The 17,011-nt window shown below is 39.2% G+C and overlaps 3 protein-coding genes and 1 long non-coding RNA gene across 4 annotated transcripts in view; 2 read left to right on the forward strand and 2 right to left on the reverse strand.

Annotated features, from left to right (window-relative positions):
* The window catches only part of LOC146499214 (uncharacterized), a 170,900-nt gene extending 166,549 nt beyond the window's left edge, over positions 1-4,351 (reverse strand). The window contains exon 1 of the long non-coding RNA XR_014870255.1: positions 3,807-4,351. This is a non-coding gene — a long non-coding RNA (uncharacterized LOC146499214). The remainder of the gene's footprint in view (positions 1-3,806) is intronic.
* LOC146499225 (histone H3) lies at positions 494-935 on the forward strand. Its single transcript, XM_085138213.1, has one exon. It carries the CDS (start codon positions 523-525, stop codon positions 931-933), a length of 411 nt encoding a protein of 136 aa, XP_084994339.1. The 5' UTR covers positions 494-522; the 3' UTR covers positions 934-935.
* A 3,930-nt stretch (positions 4,352-8,281) lies between the features above and the next one.
* LOC146499226 (histone H1.1-like) lies at positions 8,282-10,044 on the forward strand. The gene has a single exon (XM_085138210.1). It carries the CDS (start codon positions 8,767-8,769, stop codon positions 9,340-9,342), a length of 576 nt encoding a protein of 191 aa, XP_084994336.1. The 5' UTR covers positions 8,282-8,766; the 3' UTR covers positions 9,343-10,044.
* A 2,190-nt stretch (positions 10,045-12,234) lies between these two features.
* LOC146499227 (histone H2A-like) lies at positions 12,235-12,655 on the reverse strand (the record flags this gene model as incomplete). Its single annotated transcript, XM_085138288.1, has 1 exon — positions 12,235-12,655. A coding segment is annotated over one exon (372 nt), but the record flags the coding sequence as incomplete, so codon positions are not given.
* Between the last annotated feature and the right edge of the window lie 4,356 nt (positions 12,656-17,011).

The following is a 17,011-nucleotide window of genomic DNA, read 5'->3' on the forward strand; positions in this document are numbered from 1 at the left end:
CAGGCAGATGCGGATTGCAGATATTAAAATGTGAGACTATATAAATGTCTGCAAAGCAACACTTGTTTTGAAGCCTAAACTAAAGGTGAAAGTTTACACCTCAAACACATCTCCATAGTTTAATTCAAAACCCACTGAGGTGGTGTACCAAAGCAAAGCTGCAAAAGAGCTGTCTTTATCCAGAAACACAAAGTCCTCCCTGTAATCTTTATCACAGCTTTAAGAATGAAGCTTAAAATAATAAAGAAATAATGTCATTCCCTGTTAACCTTTCCAAGCTTTAAGACATTGTTTTAATTACAAAAGGATTATTAGTTATTACTTATTTTAAGCTTGTGCTAATGCTTTTTAACTAAAAATTCACTGTACCGCTGACCTGATAGGTTAATTTGAATTTTCAAACGTATTACGTGTAGCCACACGTGCGCACAATGGACCAATTAGCGATGTAGTGGCACCAGCGGTGGGCTATAAAGGGGCATCTCCGCAGTACACCGTATAACGTTCCTTTCACAAACCAAGATGGCCAGAACGAAGCAAACCGCCCGTAAATCCACCGGAGGAAAGGCTCCCAGGAAGCAGCTCGCAACCAAAGCTGCTCGTAAGAGTGCCCCGGCCACTGGCGGTGTGAAGAAGCCTCACCGCTACAGGCCCGGTACCGTGGCTCTGAGGGAAATCCGCCGTTACCAGAAATCAACCGAGCTGCTCATCCGCAAGCTTCCCTTCCAGCGCCTGGTCCGTGAGATCGCTCAGGACTTCAAGACAGACCTGCGCTTCCAGAGCTCTGCCGTTATGGCTCTGCAAGAGGCCAGCGAGGCTTACCTGGTCGGACTCTTCGAGGACACCAACCTGTGCGCCATCCACGCCAAGCGGGTCACCATCATGCCCAAAGACATCCAGCTGGCTCGCCGCATCCGCGGGGAGAGGGCTTAACCCTTGTGTACCCTAAAAAATTTACACCCTCCTATGTCCCTCGTTACCCAAAATGGTCCCCATCCAAAAGGTGATATAGCAATATCATTTATGATTTTTTTTTTCATTTTTTTTTACATCAGATCTTTTAAACAACTTCAGACCTAACCACACACATAAAGGTTTTCATCATTTTTTAAATATTTTTTAGGTTTTTATGGCTTTATTGTCATAGAAAACCCTGTTTTTTTGGGGGGAAAAAACCATAATATGCAATATTTTCAAAAAATTAGTTGCAAATGGAAATATTTGGCATGAGGTTATTACAGCCTTGAATGGGTAAATAATTCATAACAGCATTGATTTGGATGCATTATTATTTTTGGAGCAATAAGAGTTTTTACAATTTACACCCTCCTATGTCCCTCGTTACCCAAAATGGTCCCCATCCAAAAGGTGATATAGCAGTATCATTTATGAATTTTTTTTTCATTTTTTTTTACATCAGATCTTTTAAACAACTTCAGACCTAACCACACACATAAAGGTTTTCATAATTTTTTTAATATTTTTTAGGTTTTTATGGCTTTATTGTCATAGAAAACCCTGTTTTTTGGGGGGGAAAAAACCATAATATGCAATATTTTCAAAAAATTAGTTGCAAATGGAAATATTTGGCATGAGGTTATTACAGCCTTGAATGGGTAAATAATTCATAACAGCATTGATTTGGATGCATTATTATTTTTGGAGCAATAAGAGTTTTTACAATTTACACCCTCCTATGTCCCTCGGGACCCAAAATGGTCCCCATCCAAAAGGTGATATAGCAATATCATTTATGAATTTTTTTTTCATTTTTTTTTACATCAGATCTTTTAAACAACTTCATACCTAACCACACACATAAAGGTTTTCATCATTTTTTTAATATTTTTTAGGTTTTTATGGCTTTATTGTCATAGAAAACCCTGTTTTTTGGGGTTGAAAAAACCATAATATGCAATATTTTCAAAAAATTAGTTGCAAATGGAAATATTTGGCATGAGGTTATTACAGCCTTGAATGGGTAAATAATTCATAACAGCATTGATTTGGATGCATTATTATTTTTGGAGCAATAAGAGTTTTTACAATTTACACCCTCCTATGTCCCTCGGGACCCAAAATGGTCCCCATCCAAAAGGTGATATAGCAATATCATTTATGATTTTTTTTTTCATTTTTTTTCACATCAGATCTTTTAAACAACTTCAGACCTAACCACAGATATAAAGTTTTTCATAATTTTTTTAATATTTTTTAGGTTTTTATGGCTTTATTGACATAAAAAACCCTGTTTTTTTGGGGTTGAAAAAACCATAATATGCAATATTTTCAAAAAATTAGTTGCAAATGGAAATATTTGGCATGAGGTTATTACCGTCTTGAATAGGTAAATAATTCATAACAACATTGATTTGGATGCATTATTATTTTTGGAGCAATAAGAGTTTTTACAATTTACACCCTCCTATGTCCCTCGGGACCCAAAATGGTCCCCATCCAAAAGGTGATATAGCAATATCATTTATGAAATTTTTTTTCATTTTTTTTTCACATCAGATCTTTTAAACAACTTCAGACCTAACCACAGATATAAAGTTTTTCATATTTTTTTTCATATTTTTTTAGGTTTTTATGGCTTTATTGTCATAAAAAACCCTGTTTTTTGGGGTTGAAAAAACCATAATATGCAATATTTTCAAAAAATTAGTTGCAAATGGAAATATTTGGCATGAGGTTATTACAGCCTTGAATGGGTAAATAATTCATAACAACATTGATTTGGATGCATTATTATTTTTGGAGCAATAAGAGTTTTTACAATTTACACCCTTCTAGGTTCCCATCCAAAAGGTGATATAGCAATATCATTTATGAAATTTTTTTTCATTTTTTTTCACATCAGATCTTTTAAACAACTTCAGACCTAACCACAGATATAAAGTTTTTCATATTTTTTTTCATATTTTTTAGGTTTTTATGGCTTTATTGTCATAAAAAACCCTGTTTTTTGGGGTTGAAAAACCATAATATGCAATATTTTCAAAAAATTAGTTGCAAATGGAAATATTTGGCATGAGGTTATTACAGCCTTGAATGGGTAAATAATTCATAACAACATTGATTTGGATGCATTATTATTTTTGGAGCAATAAGAGTTTTTGCAATTTACATCCATTGGTATCCCTCGGGACCCAAACGGGTCCCCATCCAAAAGGTGATATAGCAATATCATATATGAATTTTCTTTTCATTTTTTTTCACATCAGATCTTTTAAACAACTTCAGACCTAACCACAGATATAAAGTTTTTCATAATTTTTGAAATAATTTTTAGGTTTCTATGGCTTTATTGTCATAAAAAACCCTGTTGTTTTTTTTTGGGGAAAAAAACCATAATATGCAATATTTTCAAAAAATTAGTTGCAAATGGAAATATTTGGCATGAGGTTATTACAGCCTTGAATGGGTAAATAATTCATAACAACATTGATTTGGATGCATTATTGTTTTTGGAACAATAACACTTTATTGCAAAAAAAAACCTGAACTGACCTGAACAAACTCAACAACAAACTAAACAAAGATGTAATTTACATTATCATACATAGCATGAACCACAAGATGGTTAGATTTTGCAGACAGGACATATCTTATATATATCTTTGCAGCACTTACGATAATAATGTGCTGTTTGCACGATGAGCACTGCTTCCGCTTTTTGGAACGCTGCTCTTTCTCAGCAAAAGCCTCCCCTAAATTGACTGTGCGCTTTGTGTTGTGCGTACGCCCGTCTGTGCATTTCGTGGCGTCTGTGCAGAAATCACTAGTAAGACAAGGCTGCAAACTATTCTCACAGACTTCAAAGATGCACCTAAATTTTAAAAAAAAAGATCATCCTCTATCTTATTGTACAGACGATTATCTTTTTCTGTCTCTCCCTGTTCTGTGTTCCTGTGCCACTAAGGAAACTGAACTGACCTGAACAAACTCAACAACAAACTGAACAAAGATGTAATTTACATTTTATAGCACGAACCTCTAGATGGGTGGATTTTGCAGACAGAACATATCCTACCATTTGCAGCAGTTACGATAATAACGCGCTGTTTGCACATGAGCACAGCTTCCAAGCCTCCCCTAAATTGACCGTGCGCTTCGTGTTGTGCATGCGCGTCTCAGTGCATTTCGTGTCGTCTGTGCAAACTATTCTCACAGACTTCAAATGTGCACTTATCCAATAATATGTGAAAGGATCTCTCTCTGTCTCTCCCCTCCCTCTCCTCTCCCCCCTCCTCCCGGCTCTGTTGTGTCACTGGCACAAAGACTGCCCTTCCCCGTCTGCCCTTTCCCAGCCAGGTGGCTGTTTTCACACCCCTCCCCCCTCTGCTCAACAAAGACTGCCTGCTCTTGCACCCCATCCCCCCCTCACTGCTCAGAGCAAACAAGGCTCATTCAGAGTGAAGAGATTCACACATTTAGAGAGATTTAGAGGAAGAGAAGAAAGTTGCAGGCTGCCGTTGTTCACTTCAAGGAGGCGGCTCTATGGGCTGTTTTGTTTGCGACCGACACACACACACACACACACAGTATATATATATTCTCAATCACATTCACACCACTCTCTTATATCAGTTCCACCACATCAAGACTATTTTATGGTGGTCAGCTGTTTTATTGCCATGTAATTTGCATAATAAGATAACCATGACCTGCATTCAAAACCACTGAAAATGTCTATGGGAGTGCTGTACCTAATATTGTGCTCATTGGATCCAAAACCTATTTTTCCTTTATTTTGAAGGCTGAGGCTTAGATCCATTAGGTATTCACGGGAAAATAATTATCACATGTCAGAATTACAGTATATCGAAAATATGTGATTATAATGGGAGTCAATGGTACCCAAAATGGAAATTAGAACCTAGGAGTTAAGCCTTATATTTATCTCCTTTACTATACACCACACAATAGAGGGGATCATTGAATTTTAAAAATAATGCTAAAATGCACATCCTGGCCAAGTTTCATGCAACTAGTCTTTAAAATGCCTGATATATTGAGAATCAAAAATCCAAAGTTACCCAAAAGGGTAACTTTTTTCACCTAGAGTACAGGAGGGCTTAAGTTGATCTGAGACTAGTTTATGTACAACAACGGCTCTTTTAAGAGCCACACACATCGAAAGAGCTTAGTTCATCTTTAATGTCATAAGCCCAAATTTGGTTTACTGCTACTGAAATAAATGATCATGAATGTAACATTAATTAACGTGTTAAGCACCAGATGTTTTGATCTGACCAGTTCATTGAACAGGCACAGTACAACGGGCGTTCTGTAAGTGTGGATTTTTTTTTTTTTTTTTTTTTTTTTTTGAATTAAAAAAAGGCCATCAACCCTGATGATAATGATGGGATTTCCGGCTCTTTCTAGAGAACCGGCTCTTTCGGCTCCTAACCGCCTCTTCAGGTTGTTCTGTTGCTTTAATTAATTTATTATTAACCATAATATAAAATTATGTACAAAAGGAATTACTAATGTAAAAAAATGTGGTTTTATATATGTTTATATAGAAATATATGCGGTGGCCCCTGTGACAAAGCACGTACAAATTCCAAAACACATTTCTAGTGTTAACTGAACTTTTAAAACAGCTACCTAGATCACTTAAATTACACAATTGAAAGCATATGTGTATTGTTTGTGTATTTATACACAAGCACTCATATATATTCAAATAATTAAAAGAAAAAAATGTTCATTTACCTGTTACTACCACACACCAAATCCGGTCTTGGTACTTCTTGGCTTGTGTAGCCACTAGGTAACAAAAGCTCAACACTGCGCCTAGCATTCTGGAGCATTTCTGTTGTCTTTTGTACATGCTTCAGGGTTTGTACGTGTTTTGAAGTTTGTACGTGCCTTGTCTCTAGGGGCCACCATAAATATACTTTTATTTATTCACTCCACATAAAATGTAATAAGTCATACAAAAACAAACTATTTACATTTCAACTTTTAACTATTTAAACTTTCAGCTTTTTTCCTTTTAAACAAATGTAAAGTGAAACAACACAAAACACTGCAAACCACAACACAATTAAATATAAATTAAAATATGAAAACAAAAAGAAGATGCATATTCTCTGTCATATGGGCCTGCATGAATAAACTTTCTGAATCCTTTATCATCCGCAACTGAAAATAGTTGTGGATGATTACTGTACCTTTCTAATGTGACGTTGTTGTCCCTGGCTCTCTTTCTCTCTCTTTCCCTCTGGCTCTGTTCCTGTGCTACTGCGAGTGTAACAACCGCCTCTCCCCCCTCTTCCCAGCGCAAAGCACAAGGCTTGCGTGCGGAGTGAAGCGGAAAAAAAGTGCGAGAGAAGGTGAGAGTAAGAAAGAAAAAAACCACGGCTCGCGTCGTTCACTTCAAAGATCCGGCTCTAAGAGCCATTTCGTTTTCGCAACCGACACATCACTACTGATGAGAGCTCCCGCACACTCTTGACTTTTCTGCAGCACAACTACATCTCTTGAAGGAAAAACTGCATAAAGTCAACCTCTAACGACTGTTACAATATGATTATGCATGCGATCACATCCCCAGTAGGATTTGCAGAAGACGTTCAATTTCAAAACAGAAAATTTCACAAAGTCGTAACAACTTAAACTTTAAGATTCTAATTATAATCTGAGTATGAATCATATACAGTGGGGCAAAAAAGTATTTAGTCAGCCACCGATTGTGCAAGTTCCCCCACTTAAAATGATGACAGAGGTCAGTAATTTGCACCAGAGGTACACTTCAACTGTGAGAGACAGAATGTGAAAAAAAAATCCATGAATTCACATGGTAGGATTTGTAAAGAATTTATTCGTAAATCAGGGTGGAAAATAAGTATTTGGTCAATAACAAAAATACAACTCAATACTTTGTAACATAACCTTTGTTGGCAATAACAGAGGTCAAACGTTTACTATAGGTCTTTACCAGGTTTGCACACACAGTAGCTGGTATTTTGGCCCATTCCTCCATGCAGATCTTCTCAAGAGCAGTGATGTTTTGGGGCTGTCGCCGAGCAACACGGACTTTCAACTCCCGCCACAGATTTTCTATGGGGTTGAGGTCTGGAGACTGGCTAGGCCACTCCAGGACTTTCAAATGCTTCTTACGGAGCCACTCCTTTGTTGCCCGGGCGGTGTGTTTTGGATCATTGTCATGTTGGAAGACCCAGCCTCGTTTCATCTTCAAAGTTCTCACTGATGGAAGGAGGTTTTGGCTCAAAATCTCACGATACTTGGCCCCATTCATTCTGTCCTTAACACGGATCAGTCGTCCTGTCCCCTTGGCAGAAAAACAGCCCCATAGCATGATGTTTCCACCCCCATGCTTCACAGTAGGTATGGTGTTCTTGGGATGCAACTCAGTATTCTTCTTCCTCCAAACACGACGAGTTGAGTTTATACCAAAAAGTTCTACTTTGGTTTCATCTGACCACATGACATTCTCCCAATCCTCTGCTGTATCATCCATGTGCTCTCTGGCAAACTTCAGACGGGCCTGGACATGCACTGGCTTCAGCAGCGGAACACGTCTGGCACTGCGGGATTTGATTCCCTGCCGTTGTAGTGTGTTACTGATGGTGACCTTTGTTACTTTGGTCCCAGCTCTCTGCAGGTCATTCACCAGGTCCCCCCGTGTGGTTCTGGGATCTTTTCTCACCGTTCTCATGATCATTTTGACCCCACGGGATGAGATCTTGCGTGGAGCCTCAGATCGAGGGAGATTATCAGTGGTCTTGTATGTCTTCCATTTTCTGATGATTGCTCCCACAGTTGATTTTTTCACACCAAGCTGCTTGCCTATTGTAGATTCACTCTTCCCAGTCTGGTGCAGGTCTACAATTCTTTTCCTGGTGTCCTTCGAAAGCTCTTTGGTCTTGGCCATGGCGGAGTTTGGAGTCTGACTGGTTGAGGCTGTGGACAGGTGTCTTTTATACAGATGATGAGGTCAAACAGGTGCCATTCATACAGGTAACGAGTGGGGGACAGAAAAGCTTCTTACAGAAGACGTTACAGGTCTGTGAGAGCCAGGGATTTTCCTTGTTTGAGGTGACCAAATACTTATTTTCCACCCTGATTTACGAATAAATTCTTTACAAATCCTACCATGTGAATTCATGGATTTTTTTTTCACATTCTGTCTCTCACAGTTGAAGTGTACCTCTGGTGCAAATTACTGACCTCTGTCATCATTTTAAGTGGGGGAACTTGCACAATCGGTGGCTGACTAAATACTTTTTTGCCCCACTGTAACAGCATCTTTGTTTCTTAGCTTTCTATTGCACGGTCTTGTGTCTGTATCGTTTTGGTCCTCTGTCTGTTCGTTTCGTTGCAGTTTTTCCACACATGCATTTATGTGGTCCTGTGTCTGTTATATGCCAAATGCAACACCATATTTTTTTTTTGTATTTTTCCCCCCACTTGTGGTCCCCCTGGATCGATGGCACCTTTAGCATTTGCCTATACTGCCTATGCCACAGTCAGGCTCTGCTGTGTCCTTCGCATCCAGCTTTTCTAGCTATGACTAAAGAGGAATTTCCATCAAAGTTATCTTCAATCTGATTCCTAATTTGAAGGCTCTGTAGCCACCTTTCCCTTTCTATCTGCCTTTATATAATGCAACTATTGTAGTAAGTGCTGTGCATAAGATGGATGAGTTGTACAGGAAGTAGGTAGGAATGATTTCTTGAGGTGTTCAGAGGTGAATTTTGGCAATCCCAGTCTCTCACTAAACCCACTCCTATGACTGGTCAGCACATGATGGAGTTGGTCGGAGGTATTGTGCAGCATTTTACTTATCTTAGACAAAAATCTGTGTTTACACATTTTTCAGTTGGCGAAAGAAAGCAGAATCCTCCTGAACGGCTGGAGGATTCCAAGCCCAAGAAAGTCGGCCCCAGCGTGGGCGAGCTGATTGTGAAAACCGTGGTCGCTTCCAAGGAGCACAGCGGCGTGTCCGCAGCTGCTCTCAAGAAGGCTCTGGGTGCCGGAGGCTACGATGTGGACAAGAACAAGGCCCGCGTCAAGACTGCCATCGAGAGCCTGGTGGCGAAGGGCACTCTGGTGCAGACCAAGGGCACCGGGGCCTCCGGATCCTTCAAGATGAACAAGAAGGCTACTGAGAGCAAAGCCAAGAAACCCGCAAAGAAAGCCGCTCCCAAAGCCAAGAAGCCCGCCGCGGCCAAAGCCAAGAAACCGGCAGCAGCTGCCAAAAAGCCCAAGAAGGCAGTAGCAGCCAAGAAGCCCGCAGACGCTAAGAAGTCGCCCAAGAAGGCCAAGAAGCCCGCAGCGGCGGACACAGCAGCCAAGAAGAAGTGAGCTGCCACCACTCTCACACTCAACAACGGCTCTTCTCAGAGCCACCACAGCAACACACAAGAGCCCCGGTAATCCAGGAAGGCCGGCCCACCACTCTCCTTGCATGCCTTCAACACCTATTTTTTCCCAACTGCACCTCTAATTTGGAGGCCAGCTGCATTGGCTGTGGCCGCCAGGCAAGGAGTAGAAGAAGTGGAGTAGGAGGCAAAGACGATGGAAAGAAACGATGCAAAACGCAGCTGCAAGTAAAAAAAGGAAAGAAATTTGCAGTCTGAGTTAAAGTGTCTGGCAGCTCAGTGGCCACGGCTTAAAATGTCTGCACTTGAAGAGTACAAGGTCAGGATGGTAGGGGTTGGCTGTGATGATGACGAAGAAGAGAACACAGATGTACTAAACAAACAGTGCAAATCTTGCAAGGAATGCCCAGTCTGTTGTTATCAGATTCTGAAACGATACAACCTCTTCACAGATGCTTATCATATTCTTGGCTGGGGATACAGGTACCTCCTTACTCTGCCTGTGACACAGGTAGCATGTGAGAGAAGTTTCTTTGTTCTCAAACACATAAAAAGTAGAATAAGAAGCACACGGTCGCAAGAACACCTGGAAGCATTCATGCTTATGACTACAGAGAAAGACATCCTCATGTCCCTTGACAATGACTTGGTCATAGACAGAGTTGCAGAAAAAAGCGACCTCTTGTGAAAATACTTATCCCCCAACATTGAGTAAGGTGAGTATTCAAGTTAACCTGCATACTAAAACCTCTTTACTTTGTGATTTATCATAACTCATACAGTACTATGTGTTGTGTGTTTCCAATAACCATTTTGTATTGGTTCAGCCAGAGGGACTGCAGTATGTTGAGACCTCCATTACTATGTGAGTATTCAAGTTAATCTAGAATCATATACTTTTAATACAACATCTAGTCAACATCAGCACTGTTGCTATAATTTTGATGGTTTGATAGCATAAGCCACAATTAAAGTCTTGTAACACAAATGCCAAGCATTATTGTTGCCGAGTTTCCGCACGCCAATTACTTTGGGCTGAGTCCAGTCAAATTCCAGGGCTGTTTTTTAGTCCCAGTCCATCCCTGCTCACCACTCTATCATTCATAATGTCCTTATTATTAAAGCACACACTCCCCCCATTTTTCTCATTACATTTACAACTTGTATTAGTATCATGGTGCACATTAGTTCTGTCTTCACAAGTCTACAACTCCAGAAAAAGACAATACAAATGCTAACTCAATATTTACAATCATACCTTCATAGTACAAGACATCACACCACTTCTTGTTTTACTATGAAACACTATCATACAAGAAATACACCTTTAAAAGTTATCACCTACATTTTAAAATATTCTATTAAAAAACAACAAATATGACAGAAAATATTACATTTATAGATGCATGTTATTATCTATATATGAGATATGTTTCACTTATTTTTTTTTTGAAAGCCTACACTGGCTGTTTTAGTGGAAGTACAATGTATAGTTTATTGATACCTAGCCAATATAATCCACTTAAAATGCTCTACTCTACAACCTTACCTGACTAGATCTAGGCCAGCTGAATTGATATTCGGTGATTTTAAGGACACACATTTTACTCCAAGCTGAACCCATACAGCGATTTATTTTACCATGTATTTATTTCATTACTAATTTCATAACCAATTTGATTCATGTACATTTGAACAAATTGAGTTCTGTAGGGTTAAGGATGCAGGGAAATCCATTATTTCAAAACACAGTGTTGAGGTTTAGTTCTTCTTGACCTCACCAATCCTTTTGATATCCCAGCTGAAGAAGAGTCCGGGGCTGCCCTGTGTCCCCCTCCTCAGTAGTTTTCTACTAATTCTATTGTTCAGTCTGGGGGGGGGGGGGGGGCTGTCCTCTCCCCAGGCTAGTAACTGTGTAACTCTCATTTTACGACAGGCAGACCCCCACTGTCAATAAATTCTTCCCTTCATACAGAGACACACCAAAGTTTATAGATAAACCCACTGATTTGGCACGTTAGAGGTCAGGGTTCAGCAACTCAATGTCATTCTTGAGAGCTTTAAGGTCGCATGACATGCTTTGAGCACACAAATCCACTATTGTCCTTAAAACAGAGGTTGAGAAGGTCATTCTGACAAAAATCAACACTTACGAATCATTTCCTGTTCTTCTGATCTCCAGCTGCCCCCTATTATCTAAGCAAACCGAAGTACATTGTATTGTAATCATTGTTTTATTGTACTCACAATAGAAACAAAAACCTAAGCGTAGACGTAAGTGACTTTGTAAAATGTTCCAAATTCAGCAGCAGTGCCGAACATGTTGCAAACAGATCCACATTTTCCTCCCTCTGTACCTGGATAGTTCCTGCAGCACCAAAGAACTCCACCTGTCCCTCTCCTCCTCATGTTCTGTGTTATGATTTACTATTGTTTTTGTGTTTCCATGAGCTTAGGATCTGCTTTTATTATCAAGCGAGTGAACCATGATGCATGTTTACAGTCATAGTTAGGCTATCACTAATGATTAGCTTCAAATTGACCCCAAATTATGGAGCTATAGGAGCACACTGAGGTTGAACAAGGCGCAGGCCTTAATCACACAGTGAGAGACACTGCAAATTTCTCTTTTAGTTTTCTTTTTGGATGAAATGTTAAAATTTGAGCTTCAATTTTGTATTCTTGCCTGACAAAGCAAACTGACAGTTTCAGTTAAAAATAGCAGTTTTTTAGGGTGCACTTGAGTCCCTTACTGTGCAAGATGGCATTTATTAATATACATTTCAAAATAAATAAAGGTGCATCTCTGCTAAATTTCCAAGTACACAAGTTGTTAATGATGCATCAAGAAGGAGGTTTGCTCAGAGAGAAGTGTGTGGCTCTTAAAAGAGCCTTTGTTTTTGTTGAAGCAGGGCGCTTTGCCTTTACTTGGCCTTGACGGGCTTCTCGGTCTTCTTGGGCAGCAGCACGGCCTGGATGTTGGGCAGCACACCACCCTGAGCGATGGTGACTCCCCCCAGGAGCTTGTTGAGCTCCTCGTCGTTGCGCACAGCCAGCTGCAGGTGACGTGGGATGATGCGAGTCTTCTCGTTGTCGCGGGCTGCGTTGCCAGCCAGCTCCAGAATTTCAGCGGTCAGATACTCGAGCACAGCTGCCAGGTAAACGGGGGCACCGGCTCCCACACGCTCCGCATAGTTGCCTTTGCGCAGGAGTCTGTGAACACGGCCCACGGGGAACTGAAGCCCGGCACGGGATGAGCGGGTCTTGGCCTTAGCTCTGGCTTTGCCTCCGGTTTTTATTTATTTTTTTTAAACACTTTATTTAAAGTATACAAAATTACATATATAATTTACATACAATTACATATACAAAACCATGATCACATACTACGCATTAAGGAAAAAGGAAAACAAGGAGGAAAGTCGAGCATCTGAGTTCACAAAACACTTTTAAAACTTACAGTTTCAATACATTCCAGGGGAAAACACTTCCAAGTTTCAGGTCCATTGTTCTCCTTCTCCGCAGATCTGTAATGATATGTTTACTCACCACATCACTACTTATCATCCTTTGTTCTATCACTCCTTTGGTACGGGTTTTCCAAATATGGGTGTTTATTACACACGTTATTAACCAAAAGAGCTTCCTTTTGTCATCACCCAATTTTTCTTTAAACAAACCATATTTAACTGCTATAATGTTAGCATCAACATCATAACCAATTTCTTCTGCCTTATCTCAGTTGTCCTATAACAGTCCAATAGAAGATGTTCCAAAGTCTCATCTTCATCACAGTCTACCATAGGGCATTTCATGGTGGTGACAAAACAACTCCACTGAACCACTGCCCTCACAGGGAGGCGCCCGAGCGAGATGAGCCATACCACATCTCTCATGCTTTCGGACAATAATTTGTCTTGTATATTTTTAACTATCGAAGGATTCTCATCTTTATCTACATACTTATATTGAATCATACCTTCATTTTTAATTTCATTAATTTGTTTATAAATATTTTTCGTATTATCTTGAAGAATATTTAGACTATAATGTTCCCATTGGTTTGATAAGTCTCCATACATAAGTCTGTGGTATGGTACGCCCGCTCTGGCCCTGCCTCTTTTTTTTTTGCCACAATTCCTCCCTCCCTCGAACCCACGGGGCACCCCGAGAAATTGCACCGTGGGTATTTTTAATAAAAGGGATTCGCAAAACAATCTCCAAGTCTGGGGCTCCCAATCCTCCGTGCTTCTTACTCTTGTACATAAATTTTCTCTTAGTCACTTCGCGATTGGATCCCCAGATAAATTTAATGCACATTTTACTTATTTTCATTACGGTTTTCCTCGGAGGAGGAAGTATTGTGGCAAGAAAAAGAAGTTTTGAAATTATGTGTGATTTTACAATATTAATACGTGTTTTATAATTTGTATCTTTATTTTCCCATTTTATAATTTCTATTCTGATTTCATTTTCTTTCTTATTCCAATTTAGTAAACTAGAGTCAGTATTGTCAATCCATATTCCCAAAATTTTAATCTCCCTACATAGGGAGATTGTCATTTTAGGTTGTCTGGTCTGATGTCCAAGCCACACCCCTTCAGTTTTATTTTGATTTAGCTTGGCACCTGATGCCTGTTCGTAGTGGTGTAATATCTCCATAACTGAAGACAGTTCACTTTGATTCCTAATTAACACCGTCACATCATCTGCATATGCCAAAGCTGCGATTTTATGGGATTTATCAAGGATGTATCCCTTAATCCGTTTATCATTATTGATCCTTTTCAATAAGGGGTTAATTGCAAGGACATATAACGCGGCACTCAAAGGACATCCTTGTTTAACCCCGCACTCAGCACTAAAAGGGGATGAGAGCTTTCCATTTACCTTAACTCGCACAAGGGACTTTTTATAAATTAATTGAATAATGGAAATAAATTGATCCGGGAAATTATAAGCTTTCATTACTTGCCATAAATAGGAATGGGAAACAGAATCAAAAGCCCTCCTTTGATCTAAGCCTAGGAAGCAGAGCTCTGAATCCTTTCCATTATAGATAATTTCTCTTAACATACATAAATTATCCCACATCAGTCGTCCCTTAATTGCGCATGTTTGTTCTTTTTCAATGATAATATCTAATACATCCTCTAGTCTAGTCATAATTATTTTGGCAAGAATTTTATAGTCTACATTCATTATTGTCAATTGCCTATAATTATTAATGTCTTCTCTATCGCCTGTCTTATATAGTAAACACATAACTCCTTCATAAAACGATTTACCCATTGTTCCTCTTTCTATTCCTTCATTAAAATACTGAGTTAATAATTCAGACAGTTCTTTACTCACAAGTTTGTAAAATTCAGAGGGGAGTCCATCTAGACCAGGTGTTTTATCGGTACTAAGTTGGTTAATTACTGACTCTACTTCCTCTCTTTTAATTTTCCCAAGCAAAGTTTCATAAATGACAGAATCTAATGGTTCGACCTCACTCAAAAAATTGTTAATAGCATCACTGTTTGTATCTATGGATGAAAACATCTCTGAACAATAGTCCCTAATAACTTGTCTTTTTCCTTCTTCTTTAAAAACTGACTTTCCATGTTTATCTTTAATTGAGACAATAAAATCATTCCGACGTTTCTTTTGATTATTTAGAATCATAAAATCGCTGTTCCCGTGAAAGTCAGTACGTCTCAACATATTAAATAAAACTTCTCTATTAACTCGATCAATGTTCTCTTTAAGAGACGTCATTTGATTTTCCTCCTCCTCTTCTTTCTCCTTCTTATTTCTTAAGTATATATATTTACTCACATCTTCGTTATATTTTATATTCTTTGCATGATTTAATTCTCTCGCTTTAAATTTGAAGAAATGACACATACGTTGTTTAAGGAGCTCCCAAAGTTCCGAGAAAGAAGTAGTAAAAATCTTAAGATGCAATATTTTCTTAATTTCAGATTTAACTTCAGGCACAATCAACCCGTCTGTTAGCAAGGATGTATTCAATTTCCAATAGTTCAGAAATTCGTGGGTGCAACACGATACTGTCGCCATAACCACCATATGATCAGAGAAATCCGTTAATAGTGTATCATATTTCCGACCTTGAACATTGGAAGATAAGTAAATTCTATCAATCCTTGTTTTAGTTAATGAATCAAATCTAGTATAATGTATAGTATGGGGATGCAACAGCCTGTATAAATCATGAAGTGCTGCTTCCTTACAAATTTTAACCAACAATTTACTTTCTCGCAGCTCTCTAAATTCAACATTGGATATTCTGTCAGTCGCTTCAGTAACAATATTAAAATCTCCACACAAAATTATATTAAAACCAGTCTCTAACAAATGTTTGAGTTTTTTCAATAATTGGATCTTTTTCGCTCGATCAGGTGCATTATATACATTAATAATTTGTAACCTTTGCCCGTAATAACAGCAATCAACGAGAAGGAGTCGTCCTGGTATTATGTCTCTTCTTTTGATTATATTCACAGTATCTTTTTTAAAGAAAATGCCCACTCCGTCAGCGCTGTCTTCCCCTATCGATATTATTGAATGACCAGTAGTCCACATCTTATTTAATTCATCTATATCTGCACATGTTTTTAATCTCATCTCTTGAAGGCACAAAATATCATAATCGAGTCTTTTTAAGAAATCAACCTTCCTTTTCCTGCTCTTTTCTGATTGAAGACCTCTAACATTAAATGTTATTATTTTAATGTAACTCATAGATTCGCAAAAGGAAAGTCCATTTCAAAATTATTACCTCACAGAGGACTTGGTCTATTATCCTTCCGCTTAACTTTTCCACAGCTAGAGGCAGAAACGCTCCTTTTTCTGCCTCCTCTCATGTCTTCGTTGACGAGCTCATCAAGGGCGGGGTGACTTCCACTGAAGGTCTTCCTTTTTTTTTTCGTTTCATCAGGTAGAGCAGCAAAAGCCAGAGACGCCGCCTCTGTAAGAGGGAAGGATGGTGATTCTTCACTATCACTTGCACTTAGGTAGCTTTCTGATGAATTGTCTTCCTCGCTTTCCCTTCGCTCGTCGTCACTCTCACATTCCACATCAGAGGTTGGTGAGAAGGATTGGTCTTCCGGTTCTTCTCCACTTTTTACTGTTCTTTCTTCAAGTTGTCCTAAGAGCATCAAATCCTCCCCTATGTTGTTGTTGTCTGTCTGCGGCTCTGTTACTCCTGGAAGATTTGTTGTAGTACAATTACCGGGTTCTTGTCCCGAAACATCTTCAGGGACAGCCAATGGATTTATTAAGGACACATTTTCATATGTGAGCCTTTCTTGTAGCGGGGTTGGATTTGAGGCTACTGGCAGCGCTGAGGTGGATGAAAGGTTTGTGCGAGAAGCACTCGTGGAGGGCTGCTGGGATGCTTTAGTTATATTTGCAAAAGATTTGGGACATTTAAAGAAGGTGTGTCCCTTCAATCCGCAAAGGGAACACTCGCTGTCATTTTGGCATTCTTTTGCTTTATGACCCAACTCCCCGCATTTCCAGCACTTAAAGGTAGGACAGTCTCTTACTTGATGGTCTAGAGCTTGGCAGACGAAACATCTGTTTGCCTGTCCAGGATATATGATACGTCCATTAAAAGGGCCCAGAGAGATGGAGTTAGGAAT

The sequence above is a fragment of the Neolamprologus multifasciatus genome, chromosome 17 (assembly GCF_963576455.1).
Source record: "Neolamprologus multifasciatus chromosome 17, fNeoMul1.2, whole genome shotgun sequence".
In the NCBI taxonomy this organism is placed as follows: Eukaryota; Metazoa; Chordata; class Actinopteri; order Cichliformes; family Cichlidae; genus Neolamprologus; species Neolamprologus multifasciatus.

Bases quoted from the DNA above. Each gene is read 5' to 3' on its own strand.
- LOC146499226 (XM_085138210.1), top strand. From the start codon at position 8,767: ATGACTGGTCAGCACATGATGGAGTTGGTCGGAGGTATTGTGCAGCAT.
- LOC146499225 (XM_085138213.1), top strand. From the start codon at position 523: ATGGCCAGAACGAAGCAAACCGCCCGTAAATCCACCGGAGGAAAGGCT.